Source organism: Peromyscus leucopus, chromosome 22 (assembly GCF_004664715.2).
Source record: "Peromyscus leucopus breed LL Stock chromosome 22, UCI_PerLeu_2.1, whole genome shotgun sequence".
In the NCBI taxonomy this organism is placed as follows: domain Eukaryota; kingdom Metazoa; phylum Chordata; class Mammalia; order Rodentia; family Cricetidae; genus Peromyscus; species Peromyscus leucopus.
Genome location: NC_051081.1, coordinates 10,930,395 through 10,949,238, shown reverse-complemented (window position 1 = coordinate 10,949,238; position 18,844 = coordinate 10,930,395). Strand labels below are relative to the sequence as shown.

The window sequence follows — 18,844 nt, the reverse complement described above, 5'->3', positions numbered from 1 at the left end:
GGTGTTGCCATAGGTGTAGAGTCCCGTGGAACTGGAGTTAAAGACCATTGTGAGCTGCCATGTGGGTGCTGGGAATTGAGCCTGGGTCCTCTGTAAGAACAGTCAGTGCTCTTAACCACTAAGTCATCTCTCCAGCCCCTTAAAAATATTTTTAAAATTAATTACATGTGTGTAGGTCAGAGGACAACATGCACAAATTAGTTGTCTTGTTTCTCCATGTGGGACCTGAGATAGAACTCAATTTGTCAGGCTTGGCAAGTGCCTTTACCTACTGAGTCATCTCACCAGCCCTCTGTCTGTCTGTCTGTCTGTCTATCTACCTACCTACCTACCTACCTATCTATTTATCTATCATCTGCCTGTTTATCATCTAACAACCATCTATCTGTCATCTATCTATCAATCATCTACCTACCTACCTACCTACCTACCTGCCTATCTATTATAGCCCCAGCTGGGCCAAAACTTAGAATCCTTCTATTTCAGCCTCGTCTGGGTTTGGGATTACAGGCATGTGCTACCAAGCTCAGATCATCAAGTATTTCCTTGAACACCTCTGGTGTGCCCAATGTTTTGTCAGGTACTGGACCTGCGAGGTCACCAACCTACAGTTGATAATGTCCACATAATCTCCAAATAGGCCAGTTGGTGGGAACAGTTACAGTGTCTTAGTTCCTGTCCTGTTTGCTGTGATAAAATACCCTGACAAAAGCAACTTAAACAGGTCACACTCTATCACTGCAGTGAAGTCTAGTGGCAGGAATCTCTGTCTTAAACAAGTTAGCTGGTGGCGTGGTATCATAGTCCAGAAGTAGAGAACAAGCAACACCAGTGCACATGGCTCTCCTTTCACTGTCCAGGCCAGCCTATGAGATGGTGCCAAATTCACAGTCTTCTCACCTCATGAAATTAAGAACATTTCTCACAGGCAAGTCCATAGGCCACCCTGATCTGCACAATTCTTCCTTGAGACTCCCATCCCAGGATTCCAAATTCTGTCAAATTGACCATTAACACAAAACATTGGAGAGGGAAATGTTGGGATAGTGCAACGAGACACTTGGGGGCCAAGAGTGGTCTTAGGAACTGGAAGATAGCTCACTGTATAAAATGCTTCCCATACAAGCACACAGGCCTGAGTTCAAATCCCCAGAACTGTCATAAAGCCAGGTGTAGTAGCTTATTTCTGTAATCCCAGTGTTCCTAAGGCAAGTTGGGTGGTGGATACAGAATCCCTGGGAACTCACTGGCCAGCCAGCCTGGTTTACACAAGAGGAAAACATCAGGGAGACCATATCTCAAACATGCATTCCTGTACTCATACACCAACATACAAACACACACAAAGATTGAGAGTTGTGTGGGTGAGGGAGAGGCCTTGGCTGGAGGTGAATCCCCAAGTTGAGACCTGAGGGATTAAAACAGGAATTTAGAGAGCCTAGGGAGAAGACAGTCCTGGCAGAGAACATAGCAAGTGCAAAGGCCCTGAGGCCAGGAGGAGTAGGTCAAGCTAAAAGAAGGGGTGGGGTTGTAGCAGCTCATGGTGTAATGCTTACTTAGCATACATGAAACCCTGAGTTCAAGCTGTAGAATCCAATAAGAATCCCAGCACTTGAGAGGTAGGTAGAGGCAAGGGGATTAGAAGTGGAAGGTCATCCTTGACTGCATAGGGAGTTTGAAGCCAACCTGGGCTACATGAGACCTGTTGTGTAACACTATTCTTGGGGATATGTGAACAGACATCCGAGATGTTTTGTTTGAGAAAAAAAAAATCCAAGAAGGCTCAGTGGTTGAAGTGCTTGCCATGTAAGCATGAGGATCAGGAGTTCAGACCCCTAGAATGTATGTAAATGTCAGGTGGGTGTGGCAGCTGCTTATCCTTACAGCCTCAGGAGGCAGACACGGGATCCTCAGAGCAAGCTGGCTAGCAAGACAGGCTATATCCATGAGCTTTGAGTTTGATTGAGAGAGCCTGCCTCAATAAGGTGGAGGACATCTTGAGGATAATTCTTGATATTAACCTCCACATGCTATATGTGCCCCCACACATACACATTGCACCCCAATATGTATGCACACATGCACACACATGTATATACTCAGACAAAATGAAAAAAAAAAAAAACTAGGGAGGAAAAGAGTGGCTTCAAGAGAGATGGCAGTGATGACACCTGGCTTTGTGAGTCACACAGACACTTGGACCTTGGCCTAAGCATGACAGTTAGGATTGTGATTGGATGTCCTCAGGTGCTTGCTGTTTTATTGATGCCACCCTGGCATACGATGGCTGAGAACTCCAGAGTAGATGTAACTGAGCTGAAGTGTGAGGAGCAATGCCCGTCCTGAGGCCAGGAAGTACTGCCCAGATCAGTCAAGGCCACTATAGGTCACTTGGGAGATCTAAGTAAAGCCTCCAGGCCACCTGGGAGCTGAGTGCCAAGGAGACTGAGAGAGAGAGACCAGTCTCTACATACACCATCTCCTACCCTTGATTCAGTTCAATGTGTCAGTTTAAAAGGCCCTACCATAGGGCCTTTGTGTCTGATGCTCATGTAGTCTGCAGTCCTGTCTCCCTTCCTACCCCTTCTGTCCATTCTGCAAGGCCTTTAGCTAGCTCCCTGACCATCTTCCCCATTTTTAAAAATTACTTCACTCCGCGTGTGTTGCAGGGGGTCATGCACACATGTATGGCACAGTACACATATGAAGGATGACTTTCAGGGAGTTGGTTCTCTCCTTCTACCTTTATGAGGGTTCTGGGGATTGAACAGGTCATCAACCTTGTGTGTCAAGTACTTTACCCACCAAGCCCTCTTGCTGACCCCCCAACTTTCCCTGTTTCATATGTCCCTCACAGGAGAACAGGGACCCTTTCTGCTGCTTTCTCTGAATTTTTTTTTATGAGCCATATTTGTTTCTCTTGGCCCAGCATCTTTGGGGGAAGCTGTATGATATAGTGACAAAGGGTACTTGAGCACCCACGAAGCATTAGCTAGGTTCTAGTCCTGGCTGGCTTTGTGGGCTACAGGATGAATAAACTTTATCCAAAATGCTTGGATTGGTTGTGGTGGCACACACAGGTAGATATGCCAAAGAGTCAGAGACAGAAGGATAACAGAGTCAAGCCAACCTGCATAATACCAAGGCCTGGGGTGTGTAGTTCATCTGGTAGGTAACCTAACATACATGAAGCCCTGGATCTGAGCCTCATCACTTCATAAAACCCTGCATGGTGCCACACACCTATAATCCTAGCACTGGGGAGGTGGTGGCATGGGGGTCAGAAGTTCAAGACCAGCTTTGTCTATATATTGTTGAGTTTGTCCAACCTAGTCTACATGATACCCTATCTTTAAAAAAAAAAAAGCTTGGGCCTCGAGTGGTTTTGAGAGTTTGGGATTTTAGAGTGTTTTCATGGGTAATATGAGATATTTTGGGATCCAAATTGAAAGAAAATCCATTCATATTTCATATATATACATATATGTATACTCTCATCCTGAAAGTAAGTTTATACAATATTTTACTTTAATTACTTGTTTTCTTGTATTGCTGGGTTTGGAACCAAGGGCCTTGCTCACACTAGGCAAATACTCCCCCACTGAGCTACATCCCTAGCCCATAGTGTCATTGAGTCAACATATGTAGTGTTAGTTATTTCTCTTTCTCTCCCATCTCTCTCTTTTGGAGAGATCTCCATGATTTTTTGGAGAGAGATGACTCAGTAGTAAGATCACTTATTGTTCTTTTGGAGGATTGAAGTTCAATTCCCAGCACCCACATCAGGCTGTTCACAAGCACTTGTAACTCTAGCTCCAGGGGATTTGACTCCCTCATCTGGGCTTCATAGCCCCCACATACATGTGTACACACACATACACACATGCATACATACATATGTGTACACGTGTAAAAAAATTTTTTATTTTATTTTATATTTTTTGTTTTTTGAGACATGGTTTCATTGTGTAGCTCTGGCTGTCCTGGAACTCACTATGTAGACCAGGCTGGCCTCGAACTCAAGGATTGGCCTGCCTCCGTCTCCTGAGTGTTGGGAATAAAGGCGTGCACCACTACTACCCAGCATATCTATCAGTTTTAGTTTCTTTCCTATTTCTGTGATAAGACACATGACCAAGGCAACTTATAGAAGGAAGAGTTTATTGGGGGCTTACAGTTTCAGAGAGTGAGTCCATGATCATCATGGCAGAGAGCGTGGCAGCAGGCAGGTAGGGATGGTTCAGTATCTAAGAGCTTACATTTTACCTGCAAGTAGGAGACAGAGAGGGACTAACCAGGAATAATATGGGCTTTTGAAATCCTGCCCCAGTGACGTATCTCCTCCAACTACGCCAGACCTCCTAATTCCCTAATAGTTGCACCAGCTGGGGACCAAATATTCAAATATATGAGCATACATGAGCCATTTTCATTCAAACCACCACTCTATATGTCTGTCTGTCTATTGAGAAAGGATCTCACATAGCCTAGGAGGACCTCAGACTTGCAGAGGTTGACCTTGAACTCATGATCCTTCTCCCTACATTGCTCAAATGTTGGGATTACAGGTGTGTACTACTACATCTCCACCCCCTCTGTTTCTTTCTTTTCTAGGGTGGTGGTAGCAATTGAACCTAGGGCCTCACTCATGCCAAGCAAGTGTTGTACCATTAAATTATACCCCCAGATATAATATTTAAATGATTTTGAGCTGCTTCATTGTAGCACATTATCAACACTTGGAAGCAGAAAGGTCAGAAGTTCAAGGCCCACATGGGTTGCAGGAGATCCTGTCTCAGAAAACAAGAACAACCCACCATGGTGGTGGTGCTGGTGATCGTGGTGATGGTGATGATGTATATATAAAACAAGTTTCATGATGTAGAAATTTCTATTTGTGGTACCACAATAACATTTTAAAGATTCTTTTTAAGCTAGGCATAGTGGTGCACACCTTTAATCCCAGCACTTGGGGAGACAGAGGCAAAAGGACTTCTGTGAGTTTGAGGCCAGCCAGGTCTTCTACATTGCAAGTTCCAGGACAGCCAGGACTACACAGAGAGACCCTGTCTCAAAAAGCAAACAAACAAAAAAAGGATTTATTTTTATTTTTTATTTAGGTGTATATCTGTATGTGTGGTCACTTGTGTGCAGGTGCCCACAGAGGCCACTAGAGGGCATGGGATTCCCCTGGAACTAGAATTATATAGGTGGTTGGTTGTAAACTTTTGACATGGATAATGGGAACAGAACTCTGGTCCTTTGGAAGAGTAGCAAGTGCTCTTAACTTCAAGCCCTGCTTTCCAGTTGCCTTGCTCTACCCACCCATCATCCTGGTGTTTTATAGTTTCAGATTTTAGAACATTTTGGGTGGTAGATTTTTAGAATAGTATAGTCAGTCTGCTCTAGTTATGTGAATTTGCATGAATACATTAACTCCTCTGATGGCTCCATTTGCCCATCAGTAAAATGGATGCAAGCACTCAGCAGACTCCATAAGATTAATTATTAATTAAATAATAACACTAAAGTATTATTATTATTAAAAAATAAAGAGATCCAGGCCTACAGCCTGCCCTCATCCCATTCCTTCTGCAGCACCCTTCTGCATAACACCACCTCTCTTCTGCTCCCCTGCAGTGGCTGAAGGACCCAGGGCCTCGCACTGAGAAGCGGACGCTGTGCTGTGACATGGTGTGCTTCGTGTTCATCACACCACTGGCTGCCATCTCAGGTTGGCTGTGCCTTCGAGGGGCCCAGGACCACCTCCGTCTGCACAGCCGGCTGGAGGCTGTGGGGCTCATTGCCCTCACCATCGCCCTCTTCACCATCTATGTGCTCTGGACACTGGTGAGTGGGTGCAGCCCAGGTGGGTGGGCTCAGCTGGGATGCCCAGGTTGTGTATGAATGTTGCTACTGCTGGAAGTGGTCACTTCAGCTCACTCTTGCTATTGTTTCAGGTTGACAGTGTAACACAGGTCCAGTGACACCCCAACCAATAGTGAGCCTTTTGTTCCAAGGGCACTAGGGCAGCTAATCATGATGGGTCAGGTGAGAAGAAGTGGGGACAGAACAGCAAAAGGCTGAAGCAAGAAAGAGATTGGGAGAAAGTGAGGTCGAGCAGATATGTACTAAGAAACTGAGGACAAGTGAGAAATCTCAGCAGTAAAGGAACTGGTCCTGAACCCGTGTGGTGGAAGGTGAGGACTGACTTCAGCTTGCCCTCTGTCCTAACATAGGATGCCCCAGAAATAACTAAATAAATGTAACAAAGAATATGGATTAAAAATCTTCCAAAAAATATGAGCCCCACCTCTCCCTTCTGAATTGTTGGCTACTGATAGACTCTGAAGAAGGGGGAGACATTGTCTTCAGTTGTGTGCCCACAGTTGAGCCCATGAGGCTCTGCTGTATACCCAAACCAATGGCCACACAGATGGCCCTGCCTTAACTCAGTGTGTCACAGAGAAAAACAAAAAGACATGAATATGGGGAAAGGCTTTGTAGGGAGGAGGGGTTTGATAGCTGGCAGGGAAATGAAAGTGGGATGAGAGTAATCAGAATGCATTATAGACATATATGGAACTGTGAAAGAAGAGATTTAGTTAATAAAAAAGTTAAGAAGGAAAGAAAGGGAGAGGGGAGAGAGGAATCTGTCCTGGATGTAGCTCAGTTGGTGGCGTGTTTATCCAGTTTTGAATCCTAGTGCCATTTTCTCTAGTTTCCAGCTTTGAGAAGGATTAGACACTCAGGGTTATCCTTTGCTACATAGTGAGACCATGGCTAGCCTGGGATACATGAGACTCAGTCTCAAAAAGAAAGAGAAAGAAAGGAGGGAAAGAAGAAGGGAAGGAGGAAGAAAGGAAGGAAGGAAGGAGGGAGGGAGGGAGGAAAGGAGAGAAAGAAGTTGAGGGCCAGTGAGATGGCTCAGCAGATAAAAACACTTGCTGCCGAGCCTGATGACCTGATTTGATTCCTGGGACCACATAGCGGGAGAGAACAGACCTCCACACATTGTCCTCTGACTTCCACATGTACACCCCACTTCACCCCCACACAATCAATAGATGAAAAATGCAGAAAAAAAAATTAAATCTGGGCTAGAGAGATTCCTAGGTTAAATCCCTGGTACCACAAATGCACAAATAAGACAGAAGCCAGCTGTGGTGATTTACATTGCCTGTAATCACAGTACTCAGGAGTCTGAGGCAGGAGGATGGCTAACAAATTTAAGGCCAGTTTGGGCTATACAATGAAACTCTGTCTCAAAATAAATAAATAAATAAATAAATAGACAGACAGATAGATAAATAAATAAGGACAGGCATGGTGGTGCACACCTTTAATCCCAGCATTCAGGAGGAGGCAGAGACTGGTAGATCTCTGTGAGCTCAATGCCTGACTGGTCTATATACAGAGTTCCAGAACAGCCAGGGTCACATAGAGAGACCCTCAAAAAGAAAAAAAAAATGAAGGGAGAGATATTAAGAACTTAGCTTGGAGCTGACAGTGATAGAACATGATTCTTCCAGGAGCTCAGGGCCAGTCTGAGCAACATGGGGTAGTCCCATCTAAAGAATAGAGAGTAGAGAATGAGGGATTGAAGCCAAACTACAGGACTGAGGAGTAGCTCAGTTGGTACAGTGTTTGCCTAACATGCACGGAGCTTTGGGTTCTAGTTCCTAGCACTACATACACCAGGTGTGTTTACAAACACCTGAGTTGGAGGCAGAAGAATCAGAGTTGGAGGCCAACCTGGACTACATGAGACTATTACTCAGCAAAACATAACAGGGCTGGCAAGATGGCTCAGTGGGTAAAAGTGCTTGCTGGGCAAGCCTGGCAACCTGAGTGTGATCCCTAGAACCCACATAGGTAGAAGGAGAAAACTGACTCCACAAAGTTGTCCTCTGGCTTTCACATGAAGGCCCTCCAACAAGAAAAATAAATTTAAATTTTTTTAAAGTTTTAAGACAAATAAGCCAGGAAAGATTGTATGAGACATATTGATTGAAGAGACAGGGGTTAGAGGTGTGGTCCCGTGGTAGGGCACTTTCCTGGCATGTATCAGGCTCTGGATTCTTTCCCTAGCACAGGAAATAAACAGAAAATGAGTGTGGAATGGGTACCCTATAAAATGTACTGGTTTCTATGTGTCAGTGAGAAAAATTAATTTAAACTAAAAAATAGTTGTGAGTTGGTGGTTTGGTGGGTGAAGGCAATTGCCTTCAAGGCTGACAAACTGAGTTCAACCTCCAGGACCCACATGGTGGAGAGGGAGAGCTGATTTCTACAGGTTATCCTCTGATGTCCACACATGTGCATGAGTGGATGCACATGCGAACACACATACACACACACACACAATATAAAATGTAGTAAGAATATACCTAAAAAGTAGTTAGAAGGAAGAAGAGAAGAGAATGGAAATGGGAAGAACACTGAGACTATTGCTGAGACAGAAAGTGATAAGATAAAGTAGGGGTGCCACTAAAGCAAACAGTGACATCTTTGCTCAGAGAGGAAGTCCTTGCGCTTTCCAGTTGTCCAGCAGTGGGCCATTCCTCATATCAAGAAGTCATTTCCAGATCAGTGATAGAGTTCATATTTAGCATGAGAGAGACCTTTTGGTTTCAAACCAGCAGCACACAGAGAGAGAGAGACAGACAGACAGACTTAAAGAGGATCTCAAGTACCCCATACTGGTTTTGAACTCAGTATGTAACTAATGATAGCTTTGAGCTTCTGACCTTCCCAATTCTCTCACTTCCCGAGTACATGGGTGACAGGTGTGCACCACCACACACTTAAGTAAACGCTGACACAACTGAGCCTCATCCCCATCCCTGATGTGCTTTTTTTATGAGACAGAATCTCAGCCCAGACTGATCTTGAACTCTTTGTAGTTCAAGTACAGGCTCGAGCCACCATGCTCACATTGTTAGGTGTTAAAGGCATCTTAAGCACTGCCAGTGTTTGCACAACAAGGATGTGATTCTGCCCGGCTGTCCATCTTATTTTTGTATTTTATTATTATGTTCATTTATTTTGTTTGTATGTATGTGAAAGAGCATGTGTGGCATGGCATGTATGTGGAGGTTAGAGGACAGCTTGAAGGACTCTGTTCTTTACTTCTACCATAAGAGTTCTGGCGGAGCTGGGCGTGGTGGTGCACGCCTTTAATCCCAGTGCTCAAGAGGCAGAGGCAGGCGGATCTCTGTGATTTGAGAGGCCAGTCTAGTCTACAGAGCGAGTTCCAGGACAACCAGAGCTGTTATATGGAGAAGCCTTGTCTCAAAAAAACAAAAAAAAAAAAAAAGAACTTTGAGGCTCTTGCAGAAGACTTAAGTTTCTTTCCCAGCATCCTTGATGGGAAGTTTACAAAAAAAACAAAGGTTAATTCTAGCTTTAGCCGGGTGGTGGTGGCACACACCTTTAATCCCAGTACTTGGGAGGCAGAGCAGAGCCAGGTGGATCTCTGTGAGTTCGAGGCCAGGCTGGTCTACAGGGCGAGATCCAGGACAGGCACCAAAACTACACAGAGAAACCCTGTCTCGAACCCCCCCCCCCAAAAAAAAAAAAAAAAAGAGTTCTGGGGGTTGAACTTGGGTCATCAAGTGGGTCAAGAACCCTTATCCTCTGAGCCGTTTCTCCAGCTCATTCACTTTTTTTTTTTTTTTTTTTTTTTTTGAGATGTGGCCCTGGTATATAGACTAGGGTATCCTGGAATTCACAGAGATCTGCTTACCTCTACTTCCCAAGTGCAGGAATTAAAGACGTGAGCCACCACCACCCAGCATAATGCCCATAATTTTAAAATTACATTGTGTGTGTGTGTGTGTGTGTGTGTGTGTGTGTGTGTGTGTGTGTGTGTGGTAGTGGTAGTGGTGGTGTGTGCACGCACTGGCACTGGTTAGATGACAACTTAGAAAAGTTGGTGCTCCCTTTCCACACAGTATAGGTCCTGGTTGTCAAACTCAGGTTGTCAGGCTTGGTGTTGGTAGCCTGTCTTAGTTAGGGTTTCTATTGCTATGAAGAGACACCATGAGCACAGCAACAAAAGGAAAACATTTAATTGGGTGGCTTACAGTTCCAGAAATGTAGTCCATTATCGTCATGGTGGGAAGCAAGGCAGTATGCAGGCAGACATGGTGCTGGAGAAGGAACTGAGATTCTTACATCTTGATTTACAGGCAACAGGAAGTAGTCTGAGACACTGGGCATTATCTTGAGCATATATGAGACCTTAAAGCCCACCTCCTCAGTGAAACACTTCCTCCAACAAGACCACACCTACTCCAACAATGCTACATCTCCTAATAGTGCCACTCCCTTTGGGGGTCATTTCTTTCAAACCATCACAGTGGCTTTTACCCACTGAGCAGTCTGGTCAGACTCTACCTTTTATTTGAGATAGAGTCTCTCACTGTACCTGGAACTCACTGGTTTGCCTAGACTGGCCAGCCAGGGTCCTCTAGGAACCTGCCTGTCTCTGACCCCAGCACTGGTATTATATATACATGCCATGATGTTCAACTTTATTTGCAGGCATTAGAGGTCTGAACTTAGATCCTGACACTTACACAGCAGACCCTTTATCAACTGAGCCGTTTCCCCAGTCAGGGTCTCATGGGCCAGAATGACCTTGAATTCTTGATTCTCACATCTCTACTTCCTAACTGCTGGGATGTCACATATGTGCCACCACATCTGCTTTATGTGGTGCTGGGATGGAACCCTGGGCTTTGTGAGTGCTGGGCAAACACTCTCCCAACTATGCCGAATTCCCAAACACTAGTGTACAATTTTTAGTTGTTCCTCTGTTCTCCACCTGTTTTTCCCTCCCCACTCCAACACCCCTGATAACCACCCATCTTTTTGCTATCTCCATAGTTTCTCCTCTTCGGGAATGTCATGTACTTGGAGTCATACAGCATTTAGCTGCTTCGGCCTCTTTCACTTGGTTATTTGAATTTACATTTTCTCTATGTTGCATCATCACTTGATAGCTCACTTTTGTTGTTCCATATTGAGAATTGAACCCAGGGCTCTCACATACTAAGCAAGCATGCCTCTACTGAGCTATATATATCCCCAGCCGTTTTTTATATGTTGTTTTGAGACAGTGTCTCACTAAGTTGCACTCATTCTGTAGTCCTGACAGACCTTAGACTTGTGGTTGTCCTGTCTTAGCAACTGGGGTCACATTCCTGCACTACCAGCTGGACTCTTTTTTTAATGGTATTTGGATTAGAATCCAGTGCCTCTCACATGCTGAACAAGCACTTTATCACTGAGCTGTAGCTCCAGCTCTCACTTCTTTTAGTGTGTGTGTGTGTGTGTGTGTGTGTGTGTGTGTATGTGTGTGTGTGTATGAGTATGTACGTCTGAATGTGTGTCCGTATGTATGTGTGTGTGTGTATGTGTAACCATGTGTGTGTGTCTGTATTCATGAGTGTGTATGTGTGGTATATGTGTGTGTACACATGTAAATGCTACCAGCCGGCAAGTCCTAGCGATTCTCTTGTCTCTACCTCCTTCTTCTTCCCAGTTTTTGGGTTACAGGTAGGACACAGAATCATGCTCAGGGATTTGAACTCAGATCCTCAAGCTTACACAGCAAGTACTCTACCCCCTGAGCCATCTTCCCAGTCCCTTAAATGCACCATCATTTTTATATTCTTACTTATGAAGGGACAGGTTGCCTCCAGGTTGGGCAATTGTGTGAGTGCTTGAGGTTAAATAATCCCAAGAGACTGGTAGGACTCCATTCTCATCAGCTGTAGAACGGAAGAGCCTTGCTCCCTGCTGGGGTCAAGGTGGTGGATCCCTTATGTTACAGGACTCAAAGCTTTTCAAAGTATTCTCAGAGGACCAAATGGTTGAGTATATGGACAGTTTACAAGAAATGCCCAAATGTGGTCTGCTTCTAGGTTTGGCCTATGGCGAATGCCAGGGCTCCTTTTCCTCTCCCAGGGTGGAGGCCTGTCTCTACCTTCCCACCCACTGCAGGACTGCCTCCGCAGGTCTCTTTCCGATACCACTGCCAGCTGTACTCAGAATGGAGGAAGACAAATCAGAAAGTCCGCCTGAAGATTCGAGAAGCAGATGGCTCCGAGGAACCCCACCACTCCTTGCTGGCTGCTGGACTCTTAAAAAAGGTGGCAGAGGAGACCCCTGTGTGAAGAACTGACTGGCAGGGCCCTGAGGTAGTGAAGAGACCAGAGGCAGATGACAATGCCTTGGTGTTTGGAAGGATGGAAGCTGCCTGACCTTTCATGCACAGCCACGATGCTTCTCAGGCCAAGAGCCACAGCAAGCAGAGCCTGCTCTGTGCTCCTTGTGAACATATTTTCAAGGGTTTTGTTTTATGTATTGTTGTACATGACCAGGACAAATGAACAGACCCAAGCTTTGGATGGAGCAGGCACCCTTATCTCATTCTGAGTTCTGCTTGATACCTCCTTGGCCAGCAGCTTTGACTGCTTGTGTCAGGGACACCTGTTGGGCTAGAAGGTTCCAGCAAGCTTCTTGCGCTACTCTGCACCTGGCTGGCTTGCTTTACTGGCACTCTTGACTTTATAAAGTTGCACTGCATTCCAAAAACCCAACCCTGAATGAATAAAAGGAGCCCTTGCTGGCTAACATGGACTCATCAGTTACATTTCTAAACTGCTCCAAGTGAGTGATTTTATGGGGGAAAAGTATAAAACACTTGGCTAGTTTTGAGGGATGTTATGAATCTGTCTTAGTTTCTTAATTCTATGATAAAGTAATCAGATAAAAGCAACTTAAGTGGGGGTACAGAGATGGCTCAGTGGTTAAGAACACTGGCCACTCTTGAAAAGAACTGTGTTTGATTCCTAGAACTCATATGGCAGCTTGCAATGTCCCTAACTCCGGTTCCAGGGGATCCAGTGACTGCTTTTGGCTCCCCCGGACACTGCTCACATATGGTGCACATACATACATGCAGGCAAAATACCCATACACATAAAATAATTTTTTTTAAAAAGGCAACTTAAGGGAGAAAGCATTCATTTTATCTCACAGCTCCAGATACAGCCCCTCATGGTGAGGAAATCAAGGCACAGTTAAGATGGGTCTTTCTACATCAATCAGTACAATCAAGATGATAAATTGACAGTTAATGCTAACCATCACAGAAGCATAAGTCAGAAGTAAAGTCAGAATTTTAAACAAAGAACAGGATTCAGGGCCTGGGGAGATGACTCAGTGATTAAAGCACTTGCTACACGATTATGAAGACCAGACTTCCCATCTCTATAACCTATATAGATTTGGGGGTGTGTGTGTGTGTGTGTGTCTCCCTGGTGATGCTAGCCTAGCACTCAGGAGATCTCAGAGCAAGCTGGCTAGCTAAACTAGCCATAAGGGCAAAGCTCTGAGTTCAGTTGAGAGGCCTTACATCAATGGGTAAGGTGGAGCCTTACTTGGGCCTCTGCATGCCCAAGCGCATACAGAACGAAAAAACAAAGAACAGGAAAAGGGGATGGTTTATTCCTCTTTGAATTATTTATTGTTATTATTGCTGGGGGAGGTCAGAAGAAATCTTGTTAGGATAGCAGGATCTTTCCTTCTACCTGTATTGGCTGCAGGGAGCAAACAGGTTTTTAGGTTTGTACAAGCGCTCTTACCCATTGAGCCCCTGCACTGGCCTGGGCAGGGTTTATGATGAATGATCTTTTATTTTATTTATTTGTTTGTTTGTTTGTTTATTTATTGGTTTTTCGAGACAGGGTTTCTCTGTGTAGCTTTGTGCCTTTCCTGGAACTCACTTGGTAGCCCAGGATTGGCCTGGAACTCACAGAGATCCGCCTGGCTCTGCCTCCCGAGTGCTGGGATTAAAGGCGTGCGCCACAACCGCCCAGCCTTAAATGATTTTTTAAAAAGTTATTTTAGCTGGTGATGTAGTGCAGTAATTGAGTACTTGAATAACAAAGACAAAACTCTAGGTTTGATTCCCAGGATTATTAAGTAAATATAGTTTTTAATATATTTTTAGTAACACACACACTTTGAGACAAGGTCTCTAGGTAGTACTGACTGGCCTGGAACTCAAAGAGATCTCTTGCCTCTGTCTTCTGAGTGCTGGGATTGCTAAAGGCATGTAACACTATGCCTTGGCAATATATATATAGCCAAGAGGTCTCACTGCATAGTGAGATGATGTCTCAAGGAAATAAAATTTTATATATATACTATTTATATATACACACGTGTGTATATATATATTTTTTAATAGTACAAAGGATTGAATTCAGAGCTTCATATATTATAGGCAAATGATCTACTGTGGAGTGTGTCCTTAACAACAAATGACTTTAAGAATAAACAAAGTGGGGTGGGGAGTGTGTGAGTTGTTGAGCAGGTGTGGGTTTACATGGGTCTGTGGGAAGAAGACACATCACACCTTAAGGATATCTTAGCCTTTCCAGCTGCTGGGGGAATCAGCCTCTTGCGGGACTGAGACACCTACCCTTAGCCTAGGTCATTTTTATTGTTTTCAAAATTTTCACTTTCAGCAGTTTGATTTCCATATTCCCAAAACATCCTGATGAAGCGTCCAAAGGGACAATGCCAAGTGCAAATTCTTGATTAAGGAAATCACAGTGTACTGGATTTTTCCTAACCAAGTTTTGCATATGCTTTGTACCCTTGGGAAACTCTCAGACAAGATTCACATTGAGGGCAACAAGAGAAACAAAAGGTAACTAAGAAACAAAAGATGGATTTAGGCTAGGTGCTAACACTCTGGAGCCAGACCAGTGTAGCCCAGTGGGAATTCTCCCATATGTGTGCTTGAGAATTGGCTCAGTGTTTAAGAGCACTGGCTGCTCTTCCATTGAAGAGGACATGGGTTTGATTCTCAGCACTCATGTGATGTCTCACAACCATCTGTGACTTCTTTGGGGGATTCAATATCCTTTTCTGGCCTCCACTGACACCAAGCATACACATGGTGCACAGGTACACAGACAGGCAAAACACCCATACACATAAATCACAAAGGGCCTTTCATGGTGTTGCACATCTTTAATCCTAGCAAGCACATAGAGGCAGAGGTAGGCAGATCTCTGTGAGTTCAAGGGCAGTACAAAATACATATTGAGTTCCAGGCTGGCTAGGGCTGTATAGTGAGACCATGGCTCAAGGAGATAAAATAAGGGCTGGAAGATGATTCAGAGGTTAAGAGCACTGACTGCTCTTCCAGAGGTCCTGAGTTCAATTCCCAGCAACCACATGGTGGCTCACAACCATCTGTAATGAGATCTGGCACCCTCTTCTGTAGACATAATAAATAAATAAATCTTTTTTTAAAAAAGAAGAAGATAAAATAAGCCATGTGTGTGTGGCACATGCCTTTAGTCCCAGCACTCAGGAAATAGAGGCAGTAGGATCTCTGAGTTCAAGACTAAGCTAGTCTACATAGGGAGTTCCAAAGCAGTCTAAATAGAGAGATCCTATTTCCCAAAACAGAACAAAAACACAAAACAAAAAAGCCGCCCGGGCGGTGGTGGCGCACACCTTTAATCCCAGCACTCCAGAGGCAGAGCCAGGTGGATCACTGTGAGTTCGAGGCCAGCCTGGGCTACTAAGTGAGTCCCAGGAAAGGCACAAAGCTACACAGAGAAACCGTGTCTCGAAAAACCAAAAAAAAAAAAAAAAAAAAAAAAAAGCCACAAACCCTCAAAACCACAAAAATAAACAAAATAACAACAACAACAACAAAACCAACTTGAGAGTATACAAAGGGCTGTGAATGTAGCTCAGTGGCACAAAACATGCTTAGCATGTGGGAGGTCCTGGTTCCATTCCAAAAGGAAAAAGGTAAGGACAATTTCCACTTAGCTTGTATTTCCAATGAGCCCTTTATACTAAGACCCTTTATATTCACTAATAGCTAATGGCAACACTATCCACACTTATCTGGGGTTACCATGGATGAGACCCAATTCTGAGCCTGTTTCACATCTCTAGGGAAGGAACAGTTATTACTGTTATTCCATTTTAAAGGTGGGAAGACCGAGGGCCAGTGTATGAAAACCTTTATTTTAAGTTCTACAGCTTTAGGAGTTTGGGATCCCGGATGCTCCAGTATTAAGCTTTGTGCCATACCTCCCAGGCAGACTCTAGAAAGATGTAGAATGTGACCATGGTAGTAACAGCCTCTGTTGCTTCATGTCCTCTTTGCTTAGTTGGCCTCAATATGTAGCCCTGTTGGCCCTGGAATTGTGTAAATAGGCTGGCCTCAAATTTGTGGTAATCCTTTCAGTACTGAGATTACAGGTATGTGCCACCATGCCTAGCCAGCTCAACTTTGAGCTCTTGTTGCATGCTAAGTTATTTAACAGTTAAGGGTGCTTGACATCTTCCTGAATTTAATGCCCAAGGCTTCTCTGAAAAGTGGTTTTTGGGAGCCGGGCGGTGGTGGCGCACGCCTTTAATCCCAGCACTCGGGAGGCAGAGCCAGGCGGATCTCTGTGAGTTTGAGGCCAGCCTGGGCTACCAAGTGAGTTCCAGGAAAGGCGCAAAGCTACACAGAGAAACCCTGTCTCAAAAAAAAAAAAAAAAGTGGTTTTTGGGGAATCTTTTATTAACTCTACTTTCAGATGAGCGAATGGAGTAGGCTCATCATCATTCCAATACAATATGGGTCCAATACAATATGGTCCTTCCGTTTTTTTTCTGCACCCATCCCTTGGCTAGTACATAGGGTGGGGGCTGGGGTCCGATGGCACATAAAAACAGTATCTTGCTGCCCTGACTGGAATGGCAAGGGGGAAGCCAGTTTTGCAGAAGGCTAAAACTCAGCGGCTGGAATGTGTTTGACTTCATGGCTGGAACAGTATGATTGAGGAGCAGAGTAAGATGATCAGGCAATAGTGACAGGTGAACTGGTACCTATAGAAACTTACATAAATGCACACAGGCACATTTGCTCTCCTGGCCTACCTAGTTTGGCACCTATTTATCCTTATCCTAACTTTAGAATGTAGGGCCTCTGGAGATGGTATAAGGGTACTTCAGAAGGTGCTATCAAGGAGAGAGAAGGGGGGCGGGGAGAGAGGGAGGGAGGGAGAAACAGGGAGGGAAGGAGGAAAAGGGGATGTTGGGAGTGGAGGTTTCTGGTATACATCTTTTCTAATGCTTTGAATTACATGGAAAGTTTTAGTTTGTTGTTAGCCTGTCAAGGATTCTGCATACAGGACTGGTTCTGTGGCTCAGTGGGTAAAGATGCTTGCTACCAAGCCTGTAACCTGCATTTGATTCCCGGAACCCACCTGGTGGAAAGAGAAAACTCCAACTTGCAAGCCATGGCATGCTACAAGCCTGTATTCAATCACACACACACACACACACACACACACACACACACACACACACACACACACTATAGTTAAAAAAAATCCTGCCAACGGAATTTTCATTTTCTTTCTGCCCTAGGACCATTAAAAAAAAAAAAAAAGCTGGTGTCTCCTTGACATAACATGGCTGTTGCCACCCATGAAATCATAGCTGGGGTGGTTACTTGCACAAGATAGAACCCTTTAGCATTCCATCATGGTTGGGATGGGGCGTGGTAGGCATCACCTTTCCCTGAAGACCTATTGGTGGTAGTTGCTAGAGGACGGAGGTGTCATTTTCTTCAGTGGTGTAGCCTATGCTCAGGTAAGTAAACCCCATATCTATGCTCATGTAAGAGATCCTAACTCAGTAGTTCACAAAACAATGACATGGAAGTAAGTAGGGAATTTATAGGAAAGAAGGTTCAGTGGGAGTGTGAGGGGGGATAAGACGGTAACTGGAGGTGAATATGATACAAATACTGTATAGAGTCAGGAATTGAAGCTGGTAGAGTGCCTGCCTAGCATGTTCAAGTCCCTGGGTTCCATTCCTAGCACTGAACAAACAGCATGATTCCTAAAGTCTATCATTCCGGCACTCAGGTTGTGGAGGTGGGCAGGTCGGACATTCAAGGCCAGATTCTGCTACATAGAATTCAAGGCCATCATTGGCTAGAAACCCTGTCTCAAAAAAAAAAAAAAAAAAAAAAAAAAGGCCCAGCCGGGCATTGGTGGCACACGCCTTTAATCCTAGCACTTTTATAGGCAGAGGCAAGCGGATCTCTGAGTTCAAGGCCAGCTTGGTCTACAGAGTGAGTTCTAGGACAGCCAAGACTACGCAGAGAAACCTTGTCTGGAAAAGCCTGCCCCCTTCCCAAAGTCCCAAACAAACTAAAAATACATGATATACATATATGAAGTTGTTAAAAAGAAATTAATAAGCTGGGCGGTGGTGGCGCACGCCTTTAATCCCAGCACTCGGGAGGCAGAGCCAGGCGGATCTCTGTGAGTTCCAGGCCAGCCTGGACTACCAAGTGAGTCCCAGGAAAGGCGCAAAGCTACACAGAGAAACCCTGTCTCGAAAAACCAAAAATAAATAAATTAATTAATTAATTAATAGGCAGACGTGGTAGTGCATGCCTTTAATTCCTACACTTGATAGGTAGGGGCTGGAGAATCTTCCAGGCCAACCGGGGCCACATAGTGAGGCCCTGCCTCAAAAAAGAAGAAGAGAAATTAGTTAATAAAACAGAGGGGTAAGCTGGAGTGAGTAGGTCAGTATGCGCACTCTTATTAGAAGTGAGTAAGGGCGATACTCTGACTTCACACACAGCAGTACTCAAGGGCGCCGGGAGGCGTGGCCTGATAGCTAAGGGAGCAGATAGTCAGGGGGCGTGGTCTGGTATCCAGGGGGCGTGACCCGAGGCGAGGAGGAAGCGGGAACCGGTCGCTGCACACGCAGGCGTTACTGGTCG

The 18,844-nt window shown here is 44.8% G+C and overlaps 1 protein-coding gene across 4 annotated transcripts in view; it reads left to right on the top strand.

Annotated features, from left to right (window-relative positions):
• Positions 1–12,658, top strand: part of Marchf2 (membrane associated ring-CH-type finger 2) — a 31,633-nt gene extending 18,975 nt beyond the window's left edge. The window contains exons 4-5 of one of the 4 annotated variants that reach the window (XM_028859921.2): positions 5,641–5,850; positions 12,027–12,658. In XM_028859921.2, coding sequence (XP_028715754.1) covers positions 5,641–5,850; positions 12,027–12,185 — 369 coding nt within the window. In that variant the 3' untranslated portion in view covers positions 12,186–12,658. Of the gene's footprint in view, positions 1–5,640; positions 5,851–5,960; positions 6,307–11,976 lie in introns of those variants that run through there. The other 3 variants (XM_037197959.1, XM_037197960.1, XM_037197961.1) reach the window with 3 other exon arrangements.
• The last annotated feature ends 6,186 nt before the right edge of the window (positions 12,659–18,844 follow it).